The sequence below is a fragment of the Staurois parvus genome, unplaced genomic scaffold, assembly GCF_062004578.1.
Source record: "Staurois parvus isolate SC_StPar_1 unplaced genomic scaffold, SC_StPar_1.0 ptg001683l, whole genome shotgun sequence".
NCBI classification, from domain to species: domain Eukaryota; kingdom Metazoa; phylum Chordata; class Amphibia; order Anura; family Ranidae; genus Staurois; species Staurois parvus.
This window is the reverse complement of record NW_028319479.1, coordinates 10,146-30,910: the sequence shown is the minus strand read 5'-3', so window position 1 is coordinate 30,910 and position 20,765 is coordinate 10,146. Positions and strand designations below refer to the sequence as shown.

The window sequence follows — 20,765 nt, the reverse complement described above, 5'->3', positions numbered from 1 at the left end:
TACACCACCATACTGCTCTACTACCAACCCATGTCCTGTACCCTCTACACCACCATACTGCTCTACTACCAACCCATGGCCTGTACCCTCTACACCACCATAGTGCTCTACTACCAACCCATGGCCTGTACCCTCTACTCCACCATACTGCTCTACTACCAACCCATGGCCTGTACCCTCTACACCACCATACTGCTCTACTACCAACCCATGGCCTGTACCCTCTACACCACCATAGTGCTCTACTACCAACCCATGTCCTGTACCCTCTACACCACCATACTGCTCTACTACCAACCCATGGCCTGTACCCTCTACACCACCATAGTGCTCTACTACCAACCCATGGCCTGTACCCTCTACTCCACCATACTGCTCTACTACCAACCCATGGCCTGTACCCTCTACTCCACCATAGTGCTCTACTACCAACCCATGGCCTGTACCCTCTACACCACCATACTGCTCTACTACCAACCCATGGCCTGTACCCTCTACACCGCCTCTGCACTCTCCTAACAACCCATATCCTGTACTCTCTGCACCAAATCCGCTCTTTACTACCAATCCATGGCCTATACATTCTACGCCAAGTTACCCTGTTCACTGTTGAAGACAGCCAAAAGTCGGAACATAAACGCCCCGCAGGTCGCAGCGAAGAATCCACGCCAATAATTTCTGACAGCAAAATGCGATGACATTACTTCCACGCTGAACAGCACGCCTGCAATGAGAGCCATGGTGAGGAGAGCGACGCAACAGGTAACATTGGGGGAGATTTAATAAAAGTGGAGCACTCCGAATCTGGTGTTGTATATGGCGGCCAATCAGCTTCTACCTTCAGCTTGTTCAATGAAGCTTTGACAATAATACCTGGAAGCTGATTATCTTCTTTGCAGAGTTGCACCAGATTTCGCACTCTCCAGTTTTAGTAAATATCCCCCCATTGTGTCTTCTTCTGGATGAACCAAACAGGGATTCATACGCAGGAAGGAGGATCTTCTTGTTCAGTTATCTCCTGGAGATGATTTCCACCCAAATTCATATCGAACAATAAAATAAAATTCGTATTTATTTGATAAGTTGAACATTTCTAGTAACTTAGGTTGAAAAAATTCAAGAGAGCATTTAGAAGATCTTCTTCCTACCGCTTATTGGAGCTCCGAATACTGTAGACACGCCCACCGCCGCGGCCGCCACCAGCATCTCGTGCTCCTTACTTTTATTCTGCAATGAGAAGATGCATGTACTGCTCCACCGCATCAGACACACGTGTTTATTTATGGCACGCATGGCGGTGACACGGATCATTATCTTTATGGATACAATTATTACTGTTTGTGTCATTTTATGTGTTTATTACATTCAGGGCAATGTACAGAAAGTCAAAGGGCAAAACAATGGCGCCGCCTGCTGGTCCAGCCAGGTAGTACATGGCACTGAAGGTACCCTATATCAATGTTTGTTGGAAGAAAAACTAAGAATGGAGAAGGGCTGATCGGGGGTCCGTACCTCATAGTCCCCAGTGACCGAGGACCTCATTCGACCCAGGTACGCGGCAATCATGCTGGAGAGATGAACAAAGGGACCCTGGGAAATGGAGAAATGAGTTCTTACATTGACATAGCTCTGACATATACTGCAGCGCAGTACAGAGATCGCTGAGCCAGTCCCATCAGTCTGTACCAGAGGAGCTTACGCTCTAATGTCCCCTCCCCCCACAGTCCCATCAGTCTGTACCAGAGGAGCTTACGCTCTAATGTCCCCTCCCCCCACAGTCACATCAGTTTCTGTACCAGAGGAGCTTACACTCTAATGTCCCCTCCCCCACAGTCCCATCAGTCTCTGTACCAGAGGAGCTTACGCTCTAATGTCCCCTCCCCCCACAGTCACATCAGTCTCTGTACCAGAGGAGCTTACACTATAATGTCCCCTCCCCCACAGTCCCATCAGTCTCTGTACCAGAGGAGCTTACACTCTAATGTCCCCTCCCCCCACAGTCCCATCAGTCTCTGCACCAGAGGAGCTTACGCTCTAATGTCCCCTCCCCCACAGTCCCATCAGTCTCTGTACCAGAGGAGCTTACGCTCTAATGTCCCCTCCCCCACAGTCACATCAGTCTCTGTACCAGAGGAGCTTACGCTCTAATGTCCCCTCCCCCACAGTCCCATCAGTCTCTGTACCAGAGGAGCTTACGCTCTAATGTCCCCTCCCCCCACAGTCACATCAGTCTCTGTACCAGAGGAGCTTACGCTCTAATGTCCCCTCCCCCACAGTCCCATCAGTCTCTGTGCCAGAGGAGCTTACGCTCTAATGTCCCCTCCCCCACAGTCCCATCAGTCTCTGTGCCAGAGGAGCTTACGCTCTAATGTCCCCTCCCCCACAGTCCCATCAGTCTCTGTGCCAGAGGAGCTTACGCTCTAATGTCCCCTCCCCCACAGTCCCATCAGTCTCTGTGCCAGAGGAGCTTACGCTCTAATGTCCCCTCCCCCACAGTCCCATCAGTCTCTGTGCCAGAGGAGCTTACGCTCTAATGTCCCCTCCCCCACAGTCCCATCAGTCTCTGTATAGAGGAGCTTACACTCTAATGTCCCCTCCCCCACAGTCCCATCAGTCTCTGTACCAGAGGAGCTTACGCTCTAATGTCCCCTCCCCCACAGTCCCATCAGTCTCTGTACAGAGGAGCTTACACTCTAATGTCCCCTCCCCCACAGTCCCATCAGTCTCTGTGCCAGAGGAGCTTACGCTCTAATGTCCCCTCCCCCACAGTCACATCAGTCTCTATGCCAGAGGTGCTTACACTCTAATAACCCCCCCCCCCCCCACAGTCCCATTAGTCTCTGTACCAGAGGAGCTTACACTCTAATGTCCCCTCCCCCACAGTCCCATCAGTCTCTGTACAGAGGAGCTTACGCTCTAATGTCCCCTCACCCACAGTCCCATCAGTCTCTGTACCAGAGGAGCTTACACTCTACTGTCCCCTCCCCCACAGTCCCATCAGTCTCTGTACCAGAGGAGCTTACACTCTACTGTCCCCTCCCCCACAGTCCCATCAGTCTCTGTGCCAGAGGAGCTTACGCTCTAATGTCCCCTCCCCCACAGTCACATCAGTCTCTGTGCCAGAGGAGCTTACGCTCTAATGTCCCCTCCCCCACAGTCACATCAGTCTCTGTGCCAGAGGAGCTTACGCTCTAATGTCCCCTCCCCCACAGTCCCATCAGTCTCTGTGCCAGAGGAGCTTACGCTCTAATGTCCCCTCCCCCACAGTCACATCGGTCTCTGTACCAGAGGAGCTTACACTCTAATGTCCCCTCCCCCACAGTCCCATCAGTCTCTGTGCCAGAGGAGCTTACGCTCTAATGTCCCCTCCCCCACAGTCCCATCAGTCTCTGTGCCAGAGGAGCTTACGCTCTAATGTCCCCTCCCCCACAGTCCCATCAGTCTCTGTGCCAGAGGAGCTTACGCTCTAATGTCCCCTCCCCCACAGTCACATCGGTCTCTGTACCACAGGAGCTTACACTCTAATGTCCCCTCCCCCACAGTCCCATCAGTCTCTGTGCCAGAGGAGCTTACGCTCTAATGTCCCCTCCCCCACAGTCACATCAGTCTCTATGCCAGAGGTGCTTACACTCTAATAACCCCCCCCCCCCCCCACAGTCCCATTAGTCTCTGTACCAGAGGAGCTTACACTCTAATGTCCCCTCCCCCACAGTCACACTGTTTTTGTGAACCGCAGACACCGTGTACACACTCCATGCAGACAGAATCTTGGTGGAAGTGCGTCCAGGGTCCCAGCGCAGTAATGCCGCGTCAGTATCATCGGAACTCTCATACTCTGGGTTGATGATGATGTTTCTTCTTGCATTGCTCACCACTTTGCCCAGGAACATGGTGCTGCCCGCGGACAGGGTGCAGGTCAGACCCACCACCTTGGCTCCAAAGTTCTTTATGGTCAGATACTCCTCCAGGATGACCCCGCTGAGGATGGTCTTCAGTTCTGGGATTCCAGAGCCTGCGCATTCAGAAAGGCGTGTGTGTTGATCCCATATATGTGGCAGCAGCACCCGGCCTATTATATCCCGAATTCACCAATCTTCCCCGTTATTACAATTTCCCTGGAAATCTGCGACCGTATCATTCCCACCAACCAGCTCATCCTCTATGGAATGTTCTCCTCCTGTGTCAACTGATGGACCCCCTGAGGGACCCCTTTATACCCCAGAGAGAATATCTTGCCCCCACAGTGACTCCCTTGTACAAAAGAGAGAACATCTTACACCCAGAGTGACCCCCTTCTACCCCAGACAGGACATCACACCCCCAAAGTGACCCCTTGTACCCCTAGAAGGGACATTGTACCCCAGAGAGAACATCTTACCCCTGAAGTGACCCACTCATACTTCAAAGAGGACATCTTACCTCCGGAGTGAGGTGTTATGCTCTGAGCAAATCCTGTGGAGAAAGACACCAAGGCGATGGGGTAGACCACCCAGGAGAGGTAGCGGAGCAGTGTGTGTCCCCCCAACTCTTGCTGAAGCCAGCGGTGAACTGATGAAGAATCAGAGGTAGGAGAATCAGAACACAGCCTTGCAATCACACACTTCTAGTACAGAACGGGGGGCGATGGGTACTTGTAGGGGGGTTCTGTACCAACACATTATCTTCTCTTAGCCAGCACAATTTGTAGACCTATTAATGAAACCCACCATATAATGGACCCACCATCTTGAACACCCCACACCCACCATGTAGAGGACCCAACAGTCAGATCTGAGAATTCCATATCCATCATATATACCGAACCCAAGATCCACCATATAGAGGACCCAAGACCCACCATATAAAGGACCCAAGACCCATCATCTTGTACACCCCACACCTACCATATAGAGGACCCAACACTCAGATCTGAGAATTCCATATCCATCATATATACCGAACCCAAGATCCACCATATAGAGGACCCAAGACCCACCATATAAAGGACCCAAGACCCACCATCTTGAACACCCCACACCCACCATGTAGAGGACCCAACACTCAGATCTGAGAATTCCATACTCACCATATAACGAACCCAAGATCCACCATTTAGAGGACCCAAAACACACCACATAGAGGACCCAAGACACCCCATATAGAGGACCCAAAACGCACCATATAGAGGACCCAACACTCAGATCTGAGAATTCCATATCCATCATATATACCGAACCCAAGATCCACCATATAGAGGACCCAAGACACCCCATATAGAGGACCCAAAACAAACCATATAGAGGACCCAAGACACCCCATATAGAGGACCCAAAACACACCATATAGAGGACCCAAAACACACCATATAGAGGACCCAAAACACACCATAAAGAGGACCCAACACTCAGATCGGAGAATTCCATATCCATCATATATACCGAACCCAAGATCCACCATATAGAGGACCCAAGACACCCTATATAGAGGACCCAAAACAAACCATATAGAGGACCCAAAACACACCATATAGAGGACCACCATATAGATGACCCATGCCAACCATATAGAGGAGCCAAGACACACCATAGAGAGGATCTTAGACATACCATAGAGGACCCAAGACACGCCATAGAGGACCAAAGATACACCATAGAGAGGATCTTAGACACACCATAGAGGACCCAAGATACACCATACAGATGACCCAAGATACACCATATAGAGAATCTCAAACAGACCATATAGAGGACCCAAGTTGTACCATGTAGCGGACCCAAGACACACTATATAAAGGATCCAAGACCCATCATATAGAGGTCCCAATACACAATATATAGCTGACCCAAGATCCAGCATGTAGAGGATCTCAGGCCCACCATATAGAGTACCTTGAAAAAGCATACAGAGGACCCTGGACCATAAAAAACATTAATCACTATAGAGAGGAACCAATACCCATAATAAAGAGGATCCCAGATCCACCATATAGAGAACCTCAGATCCACCATATAGAGAACCTCAGACCCACCATATAGAGAACCTCAGACCCTTCATATAGAGAACCTCAGATCCACCACAAAGAGAACCTCAGATCCACCACATAGAGAACCTCAGATCCACCACATAGAGAACCCCAGACCCACCATATAGAGAACCTCAGACCCTTCATATAGAAAACCTCAGACCCTTCATATAGAGAACCTCAGATCCACCACAAAGAGAACCTCAGATCCACCACATAGAGAACCTCAGATCCACCACAAAGAGAACCTCAGATCCACCACATAGAGAACCTCAGATCCACCACATAGAGAACCTCAGACCCACCACATAGAGAACCTCAGACCCTTCATATAGAGAACCTCAGACCCACCACATAGAGAACCTCAGATCCACCATATAGAGAACCTCAGACCCACCACATAGAGAACCTCAGACCCTTCATATAGAGAACCTCAGACCCACCATATACAGAAACCTGGACCAGTAAACAGAAGACACATCACAACAGACACCCCATGTAGACTTCAGAGGCCCAACAATAAAAGATTTTGATTGGTCAGGACCATATATACCAGCAGACCAATCCTGTTCAATGCAATAATATTATATAAATGTTACACAAACTAGGTGAACCGGCCAAGACAACTCCTTCCACACATGGCCGGGTGTACCCCCCCAGGATGACGAGGGGACCCTGGTATTAATGAGGGAAATCTTCATAGTCATGTAAAGGCCAAATCACGTTCTAATGGCAGGAATGGCGGGCATACTGGTGGAAGGGTCTATTAATGGTGTGACTAAACCGGTACGGGAGGGAATCCTCTACCATTCAGCATCCTGGAGACGGTGAAGTCCATGGTGAAGCTGATGAGGGCCATGATGACTCCCAGTGCGAAGAGGAAGTACCAGTCATCTCCAACTCGGAACAGGATCCCTTTGATGGCCAGAAGGCAGGCTGCAGGAGATGGAGAGGAACGGTCAGCTGGTTAGTTTTGACATGGAACTCCACATCCTGTGTATGAATGTGGCATCCCCAGCAATGCCTTCGGGTTTCCTGCCCTGATGACGTCAATGACGTCATGATGTCATGTATGCATGTCTATGGAGAAAGCCTTGATCTGGAATCGATCACATGCTTATTGTAAAGGCAAACACCCCCCTAAGCACTTCTACAGCTTTATTCCGGCATGGCGCTGGCCTGGCCTATGTCTATATCTCCAGAAGAGGTCCAAATGCCCCCCCCCCCCAAAAAAAAAAAGTATGAGCATTATGTGTCAGCAAAAATCCCCACCCCCCAAAAAAAAATTCAGGCAAGAATTTGCACGCTTACTCCCAAGCGTAACTTCCTCTAGCAAGCCAAAATTCTCCACAGACAAAAATTCCCCCCCTCCTAGCAAAAATCCTCTACCCCTCCAAATCCCCTTCCTAGCACAAATTCCCCCCCCCCCCAATTCTTCCCTACTAGCACAAATCTTTCCCCCAGGTCTCTCTTCCTAACATACATCCTCCCTCCATGCACAAATCCTTTTTTTTCCATCCCTCCTCCCAGCACAAATCCCCCCAGATCACCCCTCCCAGTAACCCCCCCCCCCATTACCTCAGCACAAATCCTCTATCTTTCAAATTTCCCCCCTGAGCATAAATCCTCTCCTCTTCCAAATCCCCCCATAGCACAGATCTTTCTCCCTGATTCCCCTGCCTAGCACAAATCTCCCCCAATTCATCCCTACCTAGCACAAATCCCCCCTCTCCCAGATCTCTTTTCCTTACACAAACCCCCAAAATCCCCCCCCCCCCCCGGCACAAATCCTCTCCACAGCCCCCTCTCGCCCAGATTTTGCTTCCTAAAATAAGTTATATGCACCCCTAAATTTCCTCCTCCCAGTAAAAATCCCCCCCAATCGCCCCTCCTAGCACATATCTCCCCCCCCCCCCAATCCCCCCTCCTAGCACATATTCCCCCCCAGCACATATCTCCCTCCTACTCCCCCCTCCCAGAACATATCTCCCCAACCATCCCCCTCCCAGCACATAAATCCCCCTTAATCCCCCCTCCCAGAACATATTTCCCCCCCCATGCCCCCTCCTAGCACATACAGTCAGGTCCATAAATATTGGGACATGGACACAATTCTAACATTTTTGGCTCTATACACCACAATGGATTTGAAATGAAACGAACAAGATGTGCTTTAACTGCAGACTGTCAGCTTTAATTTGAGGGTATTTACATCCAAATCAGGTGAACGGTGTAGGAATGACAACAGTTTGCATATGTGCCTCCCACTTGTTAAGGGACCAAAAGTAATGGGACAGAATAATAATCATAAATCAAACTTTCACTTTTTAATACTTGGTTGCAAATCCTTTGCAGTCAATGACAGCCTGAAGTGTGGAAACGCATAGACATCAGCAGACGCTGGGTGTCATCCCTGGTGATGCTCTGCCAGGCCTTTACTGCAACTGTCTTCAGTTCCTGCTTGTTCTTGGGGCATTTTCCCTTCAGTTTTATCTTCAGCAAGTGAAATGCTCCATCGGATTCAGGTCAGGTGATTGGCCATTGCAGAACATTCCACTTCTTTGGTGGCTTTTGCAGTCTGCTTTGGGTCATTGTCCATCTGCACTGTGAAGCGTCCAATGAGTTGTGAAGCATTTGGCTGAATATGAGCCGATAATATTCCCGAAACACTTCACAATTCATCCGGCTGCTTCTGTCAGCCGTCACATCATCAATAAATACAAGAGAAGCAGTTCCATTGGCAGCCATACATGCCCACGCCATGACACTACCACCACCATGATCACTGATGAGGTGGTATGCTGAGGACCATGAGCAGTTCCTTCTCCATCCTCTTCTCTTCCCATCACTCTGGTACAAGTTGATGTCGGTCTCATCTGTCCATAGGATGTTGTTCCAGAACTGTGAAGGCTTTTTTACATGTCGTTTGGCAAACTCTAATCTGGCCTTCCTGTGTTTGAGGCTCACCAATGGTTTCCATCTTGTGGTGAACCCTCTGTATTCACTCTGGTGAAGTCTTCTCTTGATTGGTGACTTTGACACACATACACCTACCTCCTGGAGAGTGTTCTTGATCCGGCCAACTGTTGTGAAGGGTGTTTTCTTCACCAGGGAAAGAATTCTTCGGTCATCCACCACAGTTGTTTTCTGTGGTCTTCCGGGTCTTTTGGTGTTGCTGAGCTCACCGGTGCGTTCCTTCTTTTTAAGAATGTTCCAAACAGTTGTTTTGGCCACGCCTAATGTTTTTGCTATCTCTCTGATGGGTTTGTTTTGTTTTTTCAGCCTAATGATGGCTTCACTGATAGTGACAGCTCTTTGGATCTCATCTTGAGAGTTGACAGCAACAGATTCCAAATGCAAATAGCACACTTGAAATGAACTCTGGACCTTTTATCTGCTCATTGTAATTGGGATAATGAGGGAATAACACACACCTGGCCATGGAACAGCTGAGAAGCCAATTGTCCCATTACTTTTGGTCCCTTAACAGGTGGGAGGCACATATGCAAACTGTTGTAATTCCTACACCGTTCACCTGATTTGGATGTAAATACCCTCAAATTAAAACTGACAGTCTGCAGTTAAAGCACATCCTGTTTGTTTCATTTCAAATCCATTGTGGTGTATAGAGCCAAAAATGTTAGAATTGTGTCCATGTCCCCAATATTTATGGACCTGACTGTATCTCCCCCCTAATCCCCCCTCCCAGAACATATCTCCCCCCAATACCCCCTCCCAGCACATACCCCACCCCCCCCCCAATTCCCCCTCCTAGCACATATCTCCCTCTTAATCCCCCCCTCCTAGCACATATCTCCCTCTTAATCCCCCCTCCTAGCACATATCTCTCCCCCAATCCCCCCTCCCAGAACATATCTCCCCCCCAATACCCCCTCCTAGCACATATCCCCCCTCCCAGCACATATCTCCCCCCCAATTTCCCTCCTAGCACATATCTCCCCCCCAATTCCCCCTCCTAGCGCATATCTCCCCCCCAATTCCCCCTCCTAGCACATATCCCCCCCCCCCCCCAAATCCCCCTCCTAGCACATATTCCCCCCCCCCAATTCCCCCTCCTAGCACATATCTCCCCCCAATTCCCCCTCCTAGCACATATCCCCCCCCCCCCCAATTCCCCCTCCTAGCACATATCTCCCCCCCAATCCCCCTCCTAGCACATATCTCCCCTCCAATTCCCCCTCCTAGCACATATCTCCCCCCCAATTCCCCCTCCTAGCACATATCTCCCCCCCAATTCCCCCTCCTAGCGCATATCTCCCCCCCAATTTCCCCTCCTAGCACATATTTCCCCCCCCCAATTCCCCCTCCTAGCACATATCTCCCCCCCAATTCCCCCTCCTAGCGCATATCTCCCCCCCAATTCCCCCTCCTAGCACATATCCCCCCCCCCAAATCCCCCTCCTAGCACATATCTCCCCCCCAATTCCCCCTCCTAGCACATATCTCCCCCCCAATTCCCCCTCCTAGCACATATCTCCCCCCCAATCCCCCTCCTAGCACATATCTCCCCCCCAATTCCCCCTCCTAGCACATATCTCCCCCCCAATCCCCCTCCTAGCACATATCTCCCCCCCAATTCCCCCTCCTAGCACATATCTCCCCCCCAAACTCCCCCTCCTAGCACATATCTCCCCCCAATCCCCCTCTTAGCACATATCTCCCCCCCAAACTCCCCCTCCTAGCACATATCTCCCCCCCAATTCCCCCTCCTAGCACATATCTCCCCCCCAATCCCCCTCCTAGCACATATCTCCCCCCCAATTCCCCCTCCTAGCACATATCTCCCCCCCAAACTCCCCCTCCTAGCACATATCTCCCCCCAATCCCCCTCCTAGCACTAATCCTCCTCTCCCTCCCCCTCCTTACACAAATACTCATCCCCACCCCAAATGTTTGTTCCTCTGTAGCTGCTGTCACTCCTCCTGGCAGTTTGTCGGTAGGAACTCTCCACCAGCCCCCCCCCCCCACCTCACATGACACCACTGCGCCCAGGGCAGCTGCCCCTCCTGCCCACCCCTTGCCCCGGCAGAAGTAGCCCCCCTGACATGGAGGGATTCTCACACCGGGACAGACGAACTTCCCCAATAATTCCTCATCGATGGAATCTTCCTCCTCACCTTTCACTGTGCGCCGGGTCTTGGGCCACGGCCGGAACACGTCCTTCCGCACCATCAACCGCTCCTCCTCCCCCTGCTCAATGGTGGTCGTATCCATGGCCCCCTCCTTCCAGGTCCTTCAGGTCCTCTACTTCCCTGCTGGGGGCAGAACACAGAGAATGGGGGGCAGTATTATATACTGGGGGGGCAGAATACAGCGAATGGGGGGCAGTATTATATACCAGGGGGGCAAAATACAGCGAATGGGGCGGCAGTATTATATACGGGGGGGGGGGCAGAATACAGCGAATGGGGGGGCAGTATTATATACCAGGGGGGCAAAATACAGCGAATGGAGCGGCAGTATTATATACGGGGGGGGGCAGAATACAGAGAATGGGGGGGCAGTATTGTATACGGGGGGGGGCAGAATACAGCGAATGGGGCGGCAGTATTGTATACGGGGGGGGCAGAATACAGCGAATGGGGTGGCAGTATTATATACTGGGGGGGGAGAATACAGCAAACAGGGCGGCAGTATTATATACCCGGGGGGGCAGAATACAGCGAATGGGGCGGCAGTATTATATACCCGGGGGGGGCAGAGTAAAGCGAATGGGGCAGCAGTATTATATACTGGGGGGGGAGAATACAGCGAATGGGGCGGCAGTATTATATACTGGGGGGGGAGAATACAGTGAATGGGGCGGCAGTATTATATACTGGGGGGGGAGAATACAGTGAATGGGGCGGCAGTATTATATACCGGGGGGGGAGGCAGAATACAGCAAATGGTGCGGCAGTATTATATACCCGGGGGGGGCAGAGTAAAGCGAATGGGGCAGCAGTATTATATACCGGGGGGGCAGAATACAACGAACAGGGCGGCAGTATTATATACCCAGGGGGGGGCAAAATACAGCGAATGGAGCGGCAGTATTATATACGGGGGGGGGCAGAATACAGCGAATGGGGCGGCAGTATTATATACCCGGGGGGGGCAGAGTAAAGCGAATGGGGCAGCAGTATTATATACCGGGGGGGCAGAATACAACGAACAGGGCGGCAGTATTATATACCCAGGGGGGGGCAGAATACAGCGAATGGGGGGCAGTATTATATACCAGGGGGGCAAAATACAGCGAATGGAGCGGCAGTATTATATACGGGGGGGGGCAGAATACAGCGAATGGGGGGGCAGTATTATATACCGGGGGGGCAAAATACAGCGAATGGGGCGGCAGTATTGTATACGGGGGGGCAGAATACAGCAAATTGGGCGACAGTATTATATACCGGGGGGGGGGGGAGGCAGAATACAGCAAATGGTGCGGCAGTATTATATACCGGGGGGGGGGGGAGGCAGAATACAGCAAATGGTGCGGCAGTATTATATACCCGGGGGGGCAGAATACAGCGAATGGGCGGCAGTATTATATACCGGGGGGGGGGGCAGAATACAGCGAATGGGGCGGCAGTATTATATACCTGGGGGGGGCAGAATACAGCGAATGGGGCGGGAGTATTATATACTGGGGGGGGCAGATATGAAAAGCGAATGGGGCAGCAGTATTATATACCGGCCGGGGGGGCAGAATACAGCGAATGGGGCGGCAGTATTATATACCGGGGGGGGCAGAATACAGCGAATGGGGCAGCAGTATTATATACTGGGGGGGGCAGATATGAAAAGCAGGAGGAAAGGGAAACACATGAAGAAAACCTAAAGAAGAACTCTACTGACCAGCGCTGTCCTCGGAAGCATCCCATGTATTGTACATACAGCCAGTATACGGCCCCCGACCCGTCTTTATATTAGCACTCTCTATATCTGCTGCATGACTGACCCCCCCAACTAGAACAGGGGGGTCCCCGCAGACAGAGGGACTGGAGACACAGCCAGGAGAAATCTCCCATCCGGGAATGTTCTGCCCCACTATCTATGGTATTGCATTGCATTAGGTTGTTATTGTTTGGTAGTATGCGGACATCTAGTGGTGGTTTTGGGGCACTGCAACTTGTTTACTGTGTGGTTTTGGTATCTTCCTCTGTCCTCCCCTCCTGTTTAGTGCTAGTTGGTTTCACTATATCCGCTCTCCCCGGACCCCGCATTCCCTGTATCCGCTCTGCCCGGACCCCGCATTCACTGTATCCGCTCTCCCGGACCCCGCATTCCCTATATCCGCTCTCCCCGGACCCCACATTCACTATATCCGCTCTCCCCGGACCCCGCATTCACTATATCCGCTCTCCCCCGGACCCCACATTCACTGTATCCGCTCTCCCCGGACCCCGCATTCCTATATCCGCTCTCCCCGGACCCCGCATTCACTATATCCGCTCTCCCCGGACCCCGCATTGACTATATCCGCTCTTCCCGGACCCCGCATTCACCATATCCGCTCTTCCAGACCCCGCATTCCCTATATCCGCTCTCCCCGGACCCCACATTCACTATATCCCCTCTCCCCGGACCCCGCATTCACTATATCCCCTCTCCCCGGACCCCGCATTCACTATATCCGCTCTCCCGGACCCCGCATTGACTATATCCGCTCTCCCCGGACCCCGCATTCACTGTATCCGCTCTCCCCGGACCCCGCATTGACTATATCCGCTCTCCCCGGACCCCGCATTCACTGTATCCGCTCTCCCTGGACCCCGCATTCACTGTATCCGCTCTCCCTGGACCCCGCATTCACTATATTCTCTCCCCCCGGACCCCGCATTCACTATATCCGCTCTCCCCGGACCCCGCATTCACTATATCCGCTCTCCCCGGACCCCGCATTCACTATATCCGCTCTCCCCGGACCCCGCATTCCCTATATCCTCTCCCCCGGACCCCGCATTCACTATATCCGCTCTCCCCGGACCCCGCATTCACTATATCCGCTCTCCCCGGACCCCGCATTCACTATATCCGCTCTCCCCGGACCCCGCATTCACTATATCCGCTCTCCCCGGACCCCGCATTCACTATATCCGCTCTCCCCGGACCCCGCATTCACTATATCCGCTCTCCCCAGACCCCGCATTTCCTATATCCACTCTCCCCGGACCCCGCATTCACTATATCCGCTCTCCCCGGACCCCGCATTCACTATATCCGCTCTCCCCGGACCCCGCATTCACTGTATCCGCTCTCCCCGGACCCCGCATTCACTGTATCCGCTCTCCCCGGACCCCGCATTCACTGTATCCGCTCTCCCCGGACCCCGCATTCACTGTATACGCTCTCCCGGACCCCGCATTCACTATATACTCTCTCCCCGGACCCCGCATTCGCTATATCCGGTCTCCCCGGACCCCGCATTCACTATATCCGCTCTCCCCGGACCCCGCATTCACTATATTCGGTCTCCCCGGACCCCGCATTCACTATATTCGGTCTCCCCGGACCCCGCATTCACTATATCCGCTCTCCCGGACCCCGCATTCACTATATCCGCTCTCCCCAGACCCCGCATTCACTATATCCGCTCTCCCCGGACCCCGCATTCACTATATCCGCTCTCCCCGGACCCCGCATTCGCTATATCCGCTCTCCCCGGACCCCGCATTCACTATATCCGCTCTCCCCGGACCCCGCATTCACTATATCCTCTCTCCCCGGACCCCACATTCACTATATTCGGTCTCCCCGGACCCCACATTCAGTATATCCGCTCTCCCCGGACCCGCATTCACTATATCCGCTCTCCCCGGACCCCGCATTCGCTATATCCGCTCTCCCCGGACCCCGCATTCGCTATATCCGCTCTCCCGGACCCCGCATTCGCTATATCCGCTCTCCCCGGACCCCGCATTCACTATATCCGCTCTCCCTGGACCCCGCATTCACTATATCCGCTCTCCCCGGACCCCACATTCACTATATTCGGTCTCCCCGGACCCCGCATTCACTATATTCGGTCTCCCCGGACCCCGCATTCACTATATCCCACTCCCACAGTACACACAACATGGAAATGCAATTATTTTAGTAAATATAACCTGATAAATCTCTTTTCTCATAGACTTAAGGGAATCCATTGCCCCCCCCCCCCCCCCTTCCCCAGGTCACCAGAATCAGTGTCCCCGTTGGATGATTTCCTCTCTATTCCTGTTCTGGTGACAACCCCAAATTTTTGGGATTTCTTTTACTTTTGATGGGATGGTGTCAGGTCAGCAGGTGACAGTACCACCCGGACAGACTGATCAATTATCAATTATCCAATCACGGAGTGCGGAGGTGGGGAAGAGGCTGTCACTGTCCTTGTGAACCAGCAGGGGGAGACATGTGACCTGGTGAAGTCCCTGTCCCTCCCTGTGTGTGTATATATAAATATATGTCCTGTGACGGGAGGGGGGGCGGTAATGCGGCCAGAAGTCGGAATTTTACGGGGTGATAGGACAAGCAAACGCACTTTTATAGCTTGGCGAGTTGTCACCCAGTACACATCTGTTGCCGTTCGTTGCACCGCAGAAGAGTCGCAATGATTGGTCTGCCCTGCGTGTCATGTGAGCCCCACTGCAGCGCAATGCATGGAGACGCACTACAAGTACTGGACGCAGGACCACCCCTCATTGTGACCCTCAGACATGAAATATGAGCAAAGCACATCCCTCCATAGTGTGTCCTCGTCTCAGTCCAGAGCACTGAGTGTCACCTCTGTCTGCTGCCTCCTTCCTCTGCTATCAGCATAAGTCACATCTGACACCAGGAGAAAAATGGGGACAGGGGAGGAGCTCCAGCACACAGCCTGTGATTGACAGCCCCAGCTCTGTTCCTGTGTGCAAAGGAGGAGGGGGGGGGTTCCTTCCATCCAATCAGCTCTCAGAGCTCTCCTCACTGAGCTCTGCAGTGTGTGACTTCAGCTCCCCACCCCCTGCTTTCTGACACCTCAAACAAGATGTATAAATTCTGCACTTTGAATGGCTGTAGAGGAGAGAGAGCTGCAGATAAACAGCTACAACTTCTGTAGGAGATTGGGTTTCCTCTCTGTGTATCACCTGAGGCCGGTCACTGCACTGGGGACATGGAGGGTCTACAGACACTTCAGCCATGACCCCGGCACTGGATCTGGTTTGGGGTGGAGCCTAGTACCAGTCGTTCACAGTGAAGAGCTCTCCGGTGTCCGGTTTAGGGCGGAGCCTAGTACCAGTCGGTCACAATGAAGAGCTCTCCGGTGTCCGGTTTAGGGCGGAGCCTAGTACCAGTCGGTCCCGGTGAAGAGCTCTCCGGTGTGCGGTTTGGGGCGGAGCCTAGTACCACTCGGTCACAGTGAAGAGCTTTCCGGTGTGCGGTTTGGGGCGGAGCCTAGTACCAGTCGGTCACAATGAAGAGCTCTCCGGTGTCCGGTTTAGGGCGGAGCCTAGTACCAGTCGGTCCCGGTGAAGAGCTCTCCGGTGTGCGGTTTGGGGCGGAGCCTAGTACCAGTCGGTCACAATGAAGAGCTCTCCGGTGTCCGGTTTAGGGCGGAGCCTAGTACCAGTCGGTCCCGGTGAAGAGCTCTCCGGTGTGCGGTTTGGGGAGGAGCCTAGTACCACTCGGTCACAGTGAAGAGCTCTCCGGTGTGCGGTTTGGGGCGGAGCCTAGTACCAGTCGGTCACAGTGAAGAGCTCTCCGGTGTGCGGTTTGGGGCGGAGCCTAGTAGCAGTCGGTCACAATGAAGAGCTCTCCGGTGTGCGGTTTGGGGCGGAGCCTAGTACCAGTCGGTCACAATGAAGAGCTCTCCGGTGTGCGGTTTGGGGCGGAGCCTAGTACCAGTCGGTCACAATGAAGAGCTCTCCGGTGTGCGGTTTGGGGCGGAGCCTGGTACCAGTCAGCCCCGGTGAACAGGACTTGTTCAGTAATTAGGAAATCATTTATTAAGGGTGGAGAAATTCCAGAGGATTTGATGCTGATAATACACACCAGGCGAAGGAAGGAATCAGACTTACAGGGGGAGTGGCTACTCTGTGAGCAAATAAGCAGCAGGGGAGGGTTGTGGGTGGAGTCACATGAAGGAGAGAATGCAGAACTGATGACCTCACAGGTGGGAGGCGGGGTGGAGACACACAAGTAATGTTGTCACCCCCTTTATGGTCTGCAGAGGTGGGAGGGGCCCTGTACACATTACATACATGTTCTGCAGAGGTGGGAGGGGCCCTGTACACATTACATACATGTTCTTCAGAGGTGGGAGGGGCTATGTATACATTACATACATGTTCTGCAGAGGCGGGAGGGGCCACGTACACATTACATACATGTTCAGCAGAGGCGGGAGGGCCCTGTACACATTACATACATGTTCTGCAGAGGTGGGAGGGGCCCTGTACACATTACATACATGTTCTGCAGAGCTGGGAGGGCCCTGTACACATTACATACATGTTCTGCAGAGGCGGGAGGGCCCTGTACACATTACATACATGTTCAGCAGAGGCGGGAGGGGCCCTGTATACATTACCTACATGTTCTGCAGAGGCGGGAGGGGCCCTGTATACATTACATACATGTTTTGCAGAGGTGGGAGGGGCCCTGTACACATTACATACATGTTCTGCAGGCGGTGTCCTGTACTCGTAGTAACAATGATGACACGTAGGGGGCGCTGTGTATGCGATGGATGCAGCGACCTCCGCCAAGGTCACAGCGAGTCGCAGTCAGGCGCTGGGTCTGCCCTCCCCTCCGGTTTTATCTCAGCTGTACAATGATAATCTGACATTCCGCACCAGACATACTCCATCTATTAATACCCCAGACACCCTCCATGTCCCATCCCGCCATTATACCCCCTCCGGCCGGGGGAGGGGCACATTCGGGAAATCAGATACTTTGTTGCTCAGTACAGAAAAGATTTCCTCTGAGTGCCGGTCACGTCGCTGCGATTCGGGAATGGAAATCACGCCTGAAATCGCATCTAATGAATGTGAATGTTGCGTCCTAACGTGCGATTTGCTGCGGCGCCATTTATAAAGTAGTTCTTTGTGACTTTTTCTGCAGTTTATTGCGATTTCACAGACATGGAATAGAATGGAAATCGCTCCGCAAATCGCCAGAAATCGCTGAAAATCTTCACAAGTCGCAATAAAGTCTTCACAAATCGCGCCGAAATCGCAGCCGTGTGACCGGTGACATAATGTTACCAATGAGGAGGATGGCGGCTGAGAGATCATAGAAACGTTCGGTTCCTTCACAGCGCGCAGGGCGTGTCATCATCTGCGTAACGCATGCGTGTCACCGCGCGCAGCAGCTTCTTAATAGACCTTTAGCGGTTTTACTTCTCTGTATGTCTGTGGCACAGCGGGGCGCAGCGGGGCGCAGCGGGGCACAGCGGGGCGCAGCGGGGCGCAGCGGGGCGCAGTGGGGCGCAGCGGGGCGCAGTGGGGCACAGCGGGGCGCAGCGGGGCGCAGTGGGGCACAGCGGGGCGCAGCGGGGCGCAGTGGGGCACAGCGGGGCGCAGTGACACGCCAGCGTGCGTTGTAACGTGTGGCACGCGGGTCTACAATGCGTTTCAGTGAAGGGCGTCGTCGATATCGGTATTGCCTGCGCCTTTGCGTTCACCCCACCATGATTCCCGGCTCTGGTCCACTTTGGGGTCCCCCCACCTCCCCCGCCATGTTTCCCGGCTCTGGTCCACTTTGGGGTCCCCCCACCTCCCCCGCCATGATTCCCGGCTCTGGTCCACTTTGGGTCCCCCCCACCTCCCCCGACATGATTCCCGGCTCTGATCCACTTTTGGCCCCCCCCCCTCCCCTGCCATGATTCCCGGTTCTGATCCACTTTGGGGTCCCCCCCACCTCCCCCGCCATCATTCCCGGTTCTGATCCACTTTGGGGTCCCCCTGCTGAACCCCAAACAGATAAAGGAGGAAATCCGTCAATATCTCCCCTGGAAAGGTATTGATAGGAATTGATAACAATGTGATCAGGAGGACGTCCTCCGGCCGGAAACCATGGAGACGAACGGACAGCTACACCTACAGATATCACCAACCTATGCCGGTACACCCTCCATGCAGACCGCACTCACCTGTGCCAGACGAGGTCTCGGCGGTGACCCCTCTGAGGTGTTCCTTCCTGGTGTCACCCCGATGGGCTGATCCTCCAGTGGTGTTGGTGGTGTCCCTGCAGTCCCCCTAATGAGGTTTTTCTCCAATGATGGTGGTGGTACCCCCAGAGTCACCTCAAAGGGGTTCTCCTACAGTGATGGTGGTGGTACCCCCAGAGTCGCCTCAATGGGGTTCTCCTACAGTGATGGTGGTGGTACCCCCAGAGTCACCTCAATGGGGTTCTCCTACAGTGATGGTGGTGGTACCCCCAGAGTCACCTCAATGGGGTTCTCCTACAGTGATGGTGGTGGTACCCCCAGAGTCACCTCAATGGGGTTCTCCTACAGTGGTGGTGCCCCCACAGTCCCCCTGATGGGGTTATCCTCCAGTGATGGTGGTGGTGCCCCTAGGGTCACCCCAATGTTATAATCCCCGAGTTGTGGTACCCCCAGAGTCCTCCTGATGAGGTGATCCTCCAATGATGGTGGTGGTACCCCTGCAGTCCCCCTGATGGGCTAATCCTTCAGTGATGACAGTGAGGTCCCCAAAGTCCCCCACGATAGGGTGATCCTCCAGTTATGGTGGTGGTACTCCCACAGTCCCACTAATGGTCTGATCCTCCAGTGATGGTGTTGGTGCCCCTACAGTCCCCCTGATGGGGTGATCCTCCAGTGATGGTGCCCCCACAGTCCCCCTGATGGGGTGATCCTCCAGTGATGGTGCCCCCACAGTCCCCTTGATGGGGTGATCCTCCAGTGATGGTGCCCCCACAGTCCCCTTGATGGGGTGATCCTCCAGTGATGGTGCCCCCACAGTCCCGCTGATGGGGTGATCCTCCAGTGATGGTGGTGGTGCCCCCACAGTCCCCCTGATGGGGTGATCCTCCAGTGATGGTGGTGGTACCCCCACAGTCCCCCTGATGGGGTGATCCTGCAGTGATGAGACCCCCAGAGACACCCCAGGGTCCCCCCTTCTGTCCCCAGCACAGAGAGGTTTGTAGGAATGGTCAGGAAGTCCTTGACAAGTCAGGTGGAAGTGGCCCCGGGGCGTCCTGTGCGTGGAATAAAAATTCTCAGCAGGTGTATCCAAATTCCTGGCCAGTCACCTTCATAGCACGGGGGAGGGGCCATATCATCCCTCCACCCCTCCCTCCAGATCCTGGGGGCCAAAACCTTTCCAGAGGGGCCCCAGAGGTGTGTGAGGGGCCACATTCCCTGTCCTGTGTCCCATCCCCCTCCTGACAGATCCATAGTTATGTATTCTGCAGATGATTCCTCCACTGACCCCTCTAGAGATCTGCAGAACATCGCTCCGTCCCCTCCCCCTCCTGACAGATCCATACTGATATATTCTGCAGATGATTCCTCCACTGACCTCTATGGGGGTCTGCAGAACATCGCTCCGTCCCATCCCCCTCCTGACAGACCCATACTGATATATTCTGCAGATGATTCCTCCACTGACCTCACTACAGATCTGCAGAACATCGCTCCGTCCCATCCCCCTCCTGACAGACCCATACTGATATATTCTGCAGATGATTCCTCCACTGACCTCACTACAGATCTGCAGAACATCGCTCCGTCCCATCCCCCTCCTGACAGACCCATACTGATATATTCTGC

At 53.2% G+C, this 20,765-nt stretch overlaps 1 protein-coding gene across 2 annotated transcripts in view; it reads right to left on the bottom strand.

The window, feature by feature from the left end:
* The window catches only part of LOC149434764 (chloride channel protein ClC-Kb-like), a 37,363-nt gene extending 17,183 nt beyond the window's left edge, over positions 1-20,180 (bottom strand). The window contains exons 1-8 of one of the 2 annotated variants that reach the window (XM_089663417.1): positions 19,122-20,180; positions 11,140-11,277; positions 6,809-6,937; positions 4,420-4,548; positions 3,873-4,012; positions 1,513-1,590; positions 1,149-1,227; positions 599-724 (exon numbers count right to left, since the gene is read on the bottom strand). In XM_089663417.1, coding sequence (XP_089519543.1) covers positions 599-724; positions 1,149-1,227; positions 1,513-1,590; positions 3,873-4,012; positions 4,420-4,548; positions 6,809-6,937; positions 11,140-11,236 — 778 coding nt within the window. In that variant the 5' untranslated portion in view covers positions 11,237-11,277; positions 19,122-20,180. The remainder of the gene's footprint in view (positions 1-598; positions 725-1,148; positions 1,228-1,512; positions 1,591-3,872; positions 4,013-4,419; positions 4,549-6,808; positions 6,938-11,139; positions 11,278-19,121) is intronic. The other variant, XM_089663418.1, reaches the window with a different exon arrangement.
* Positions 20,181-20,765: the final 585 nt, after the last annotated feature.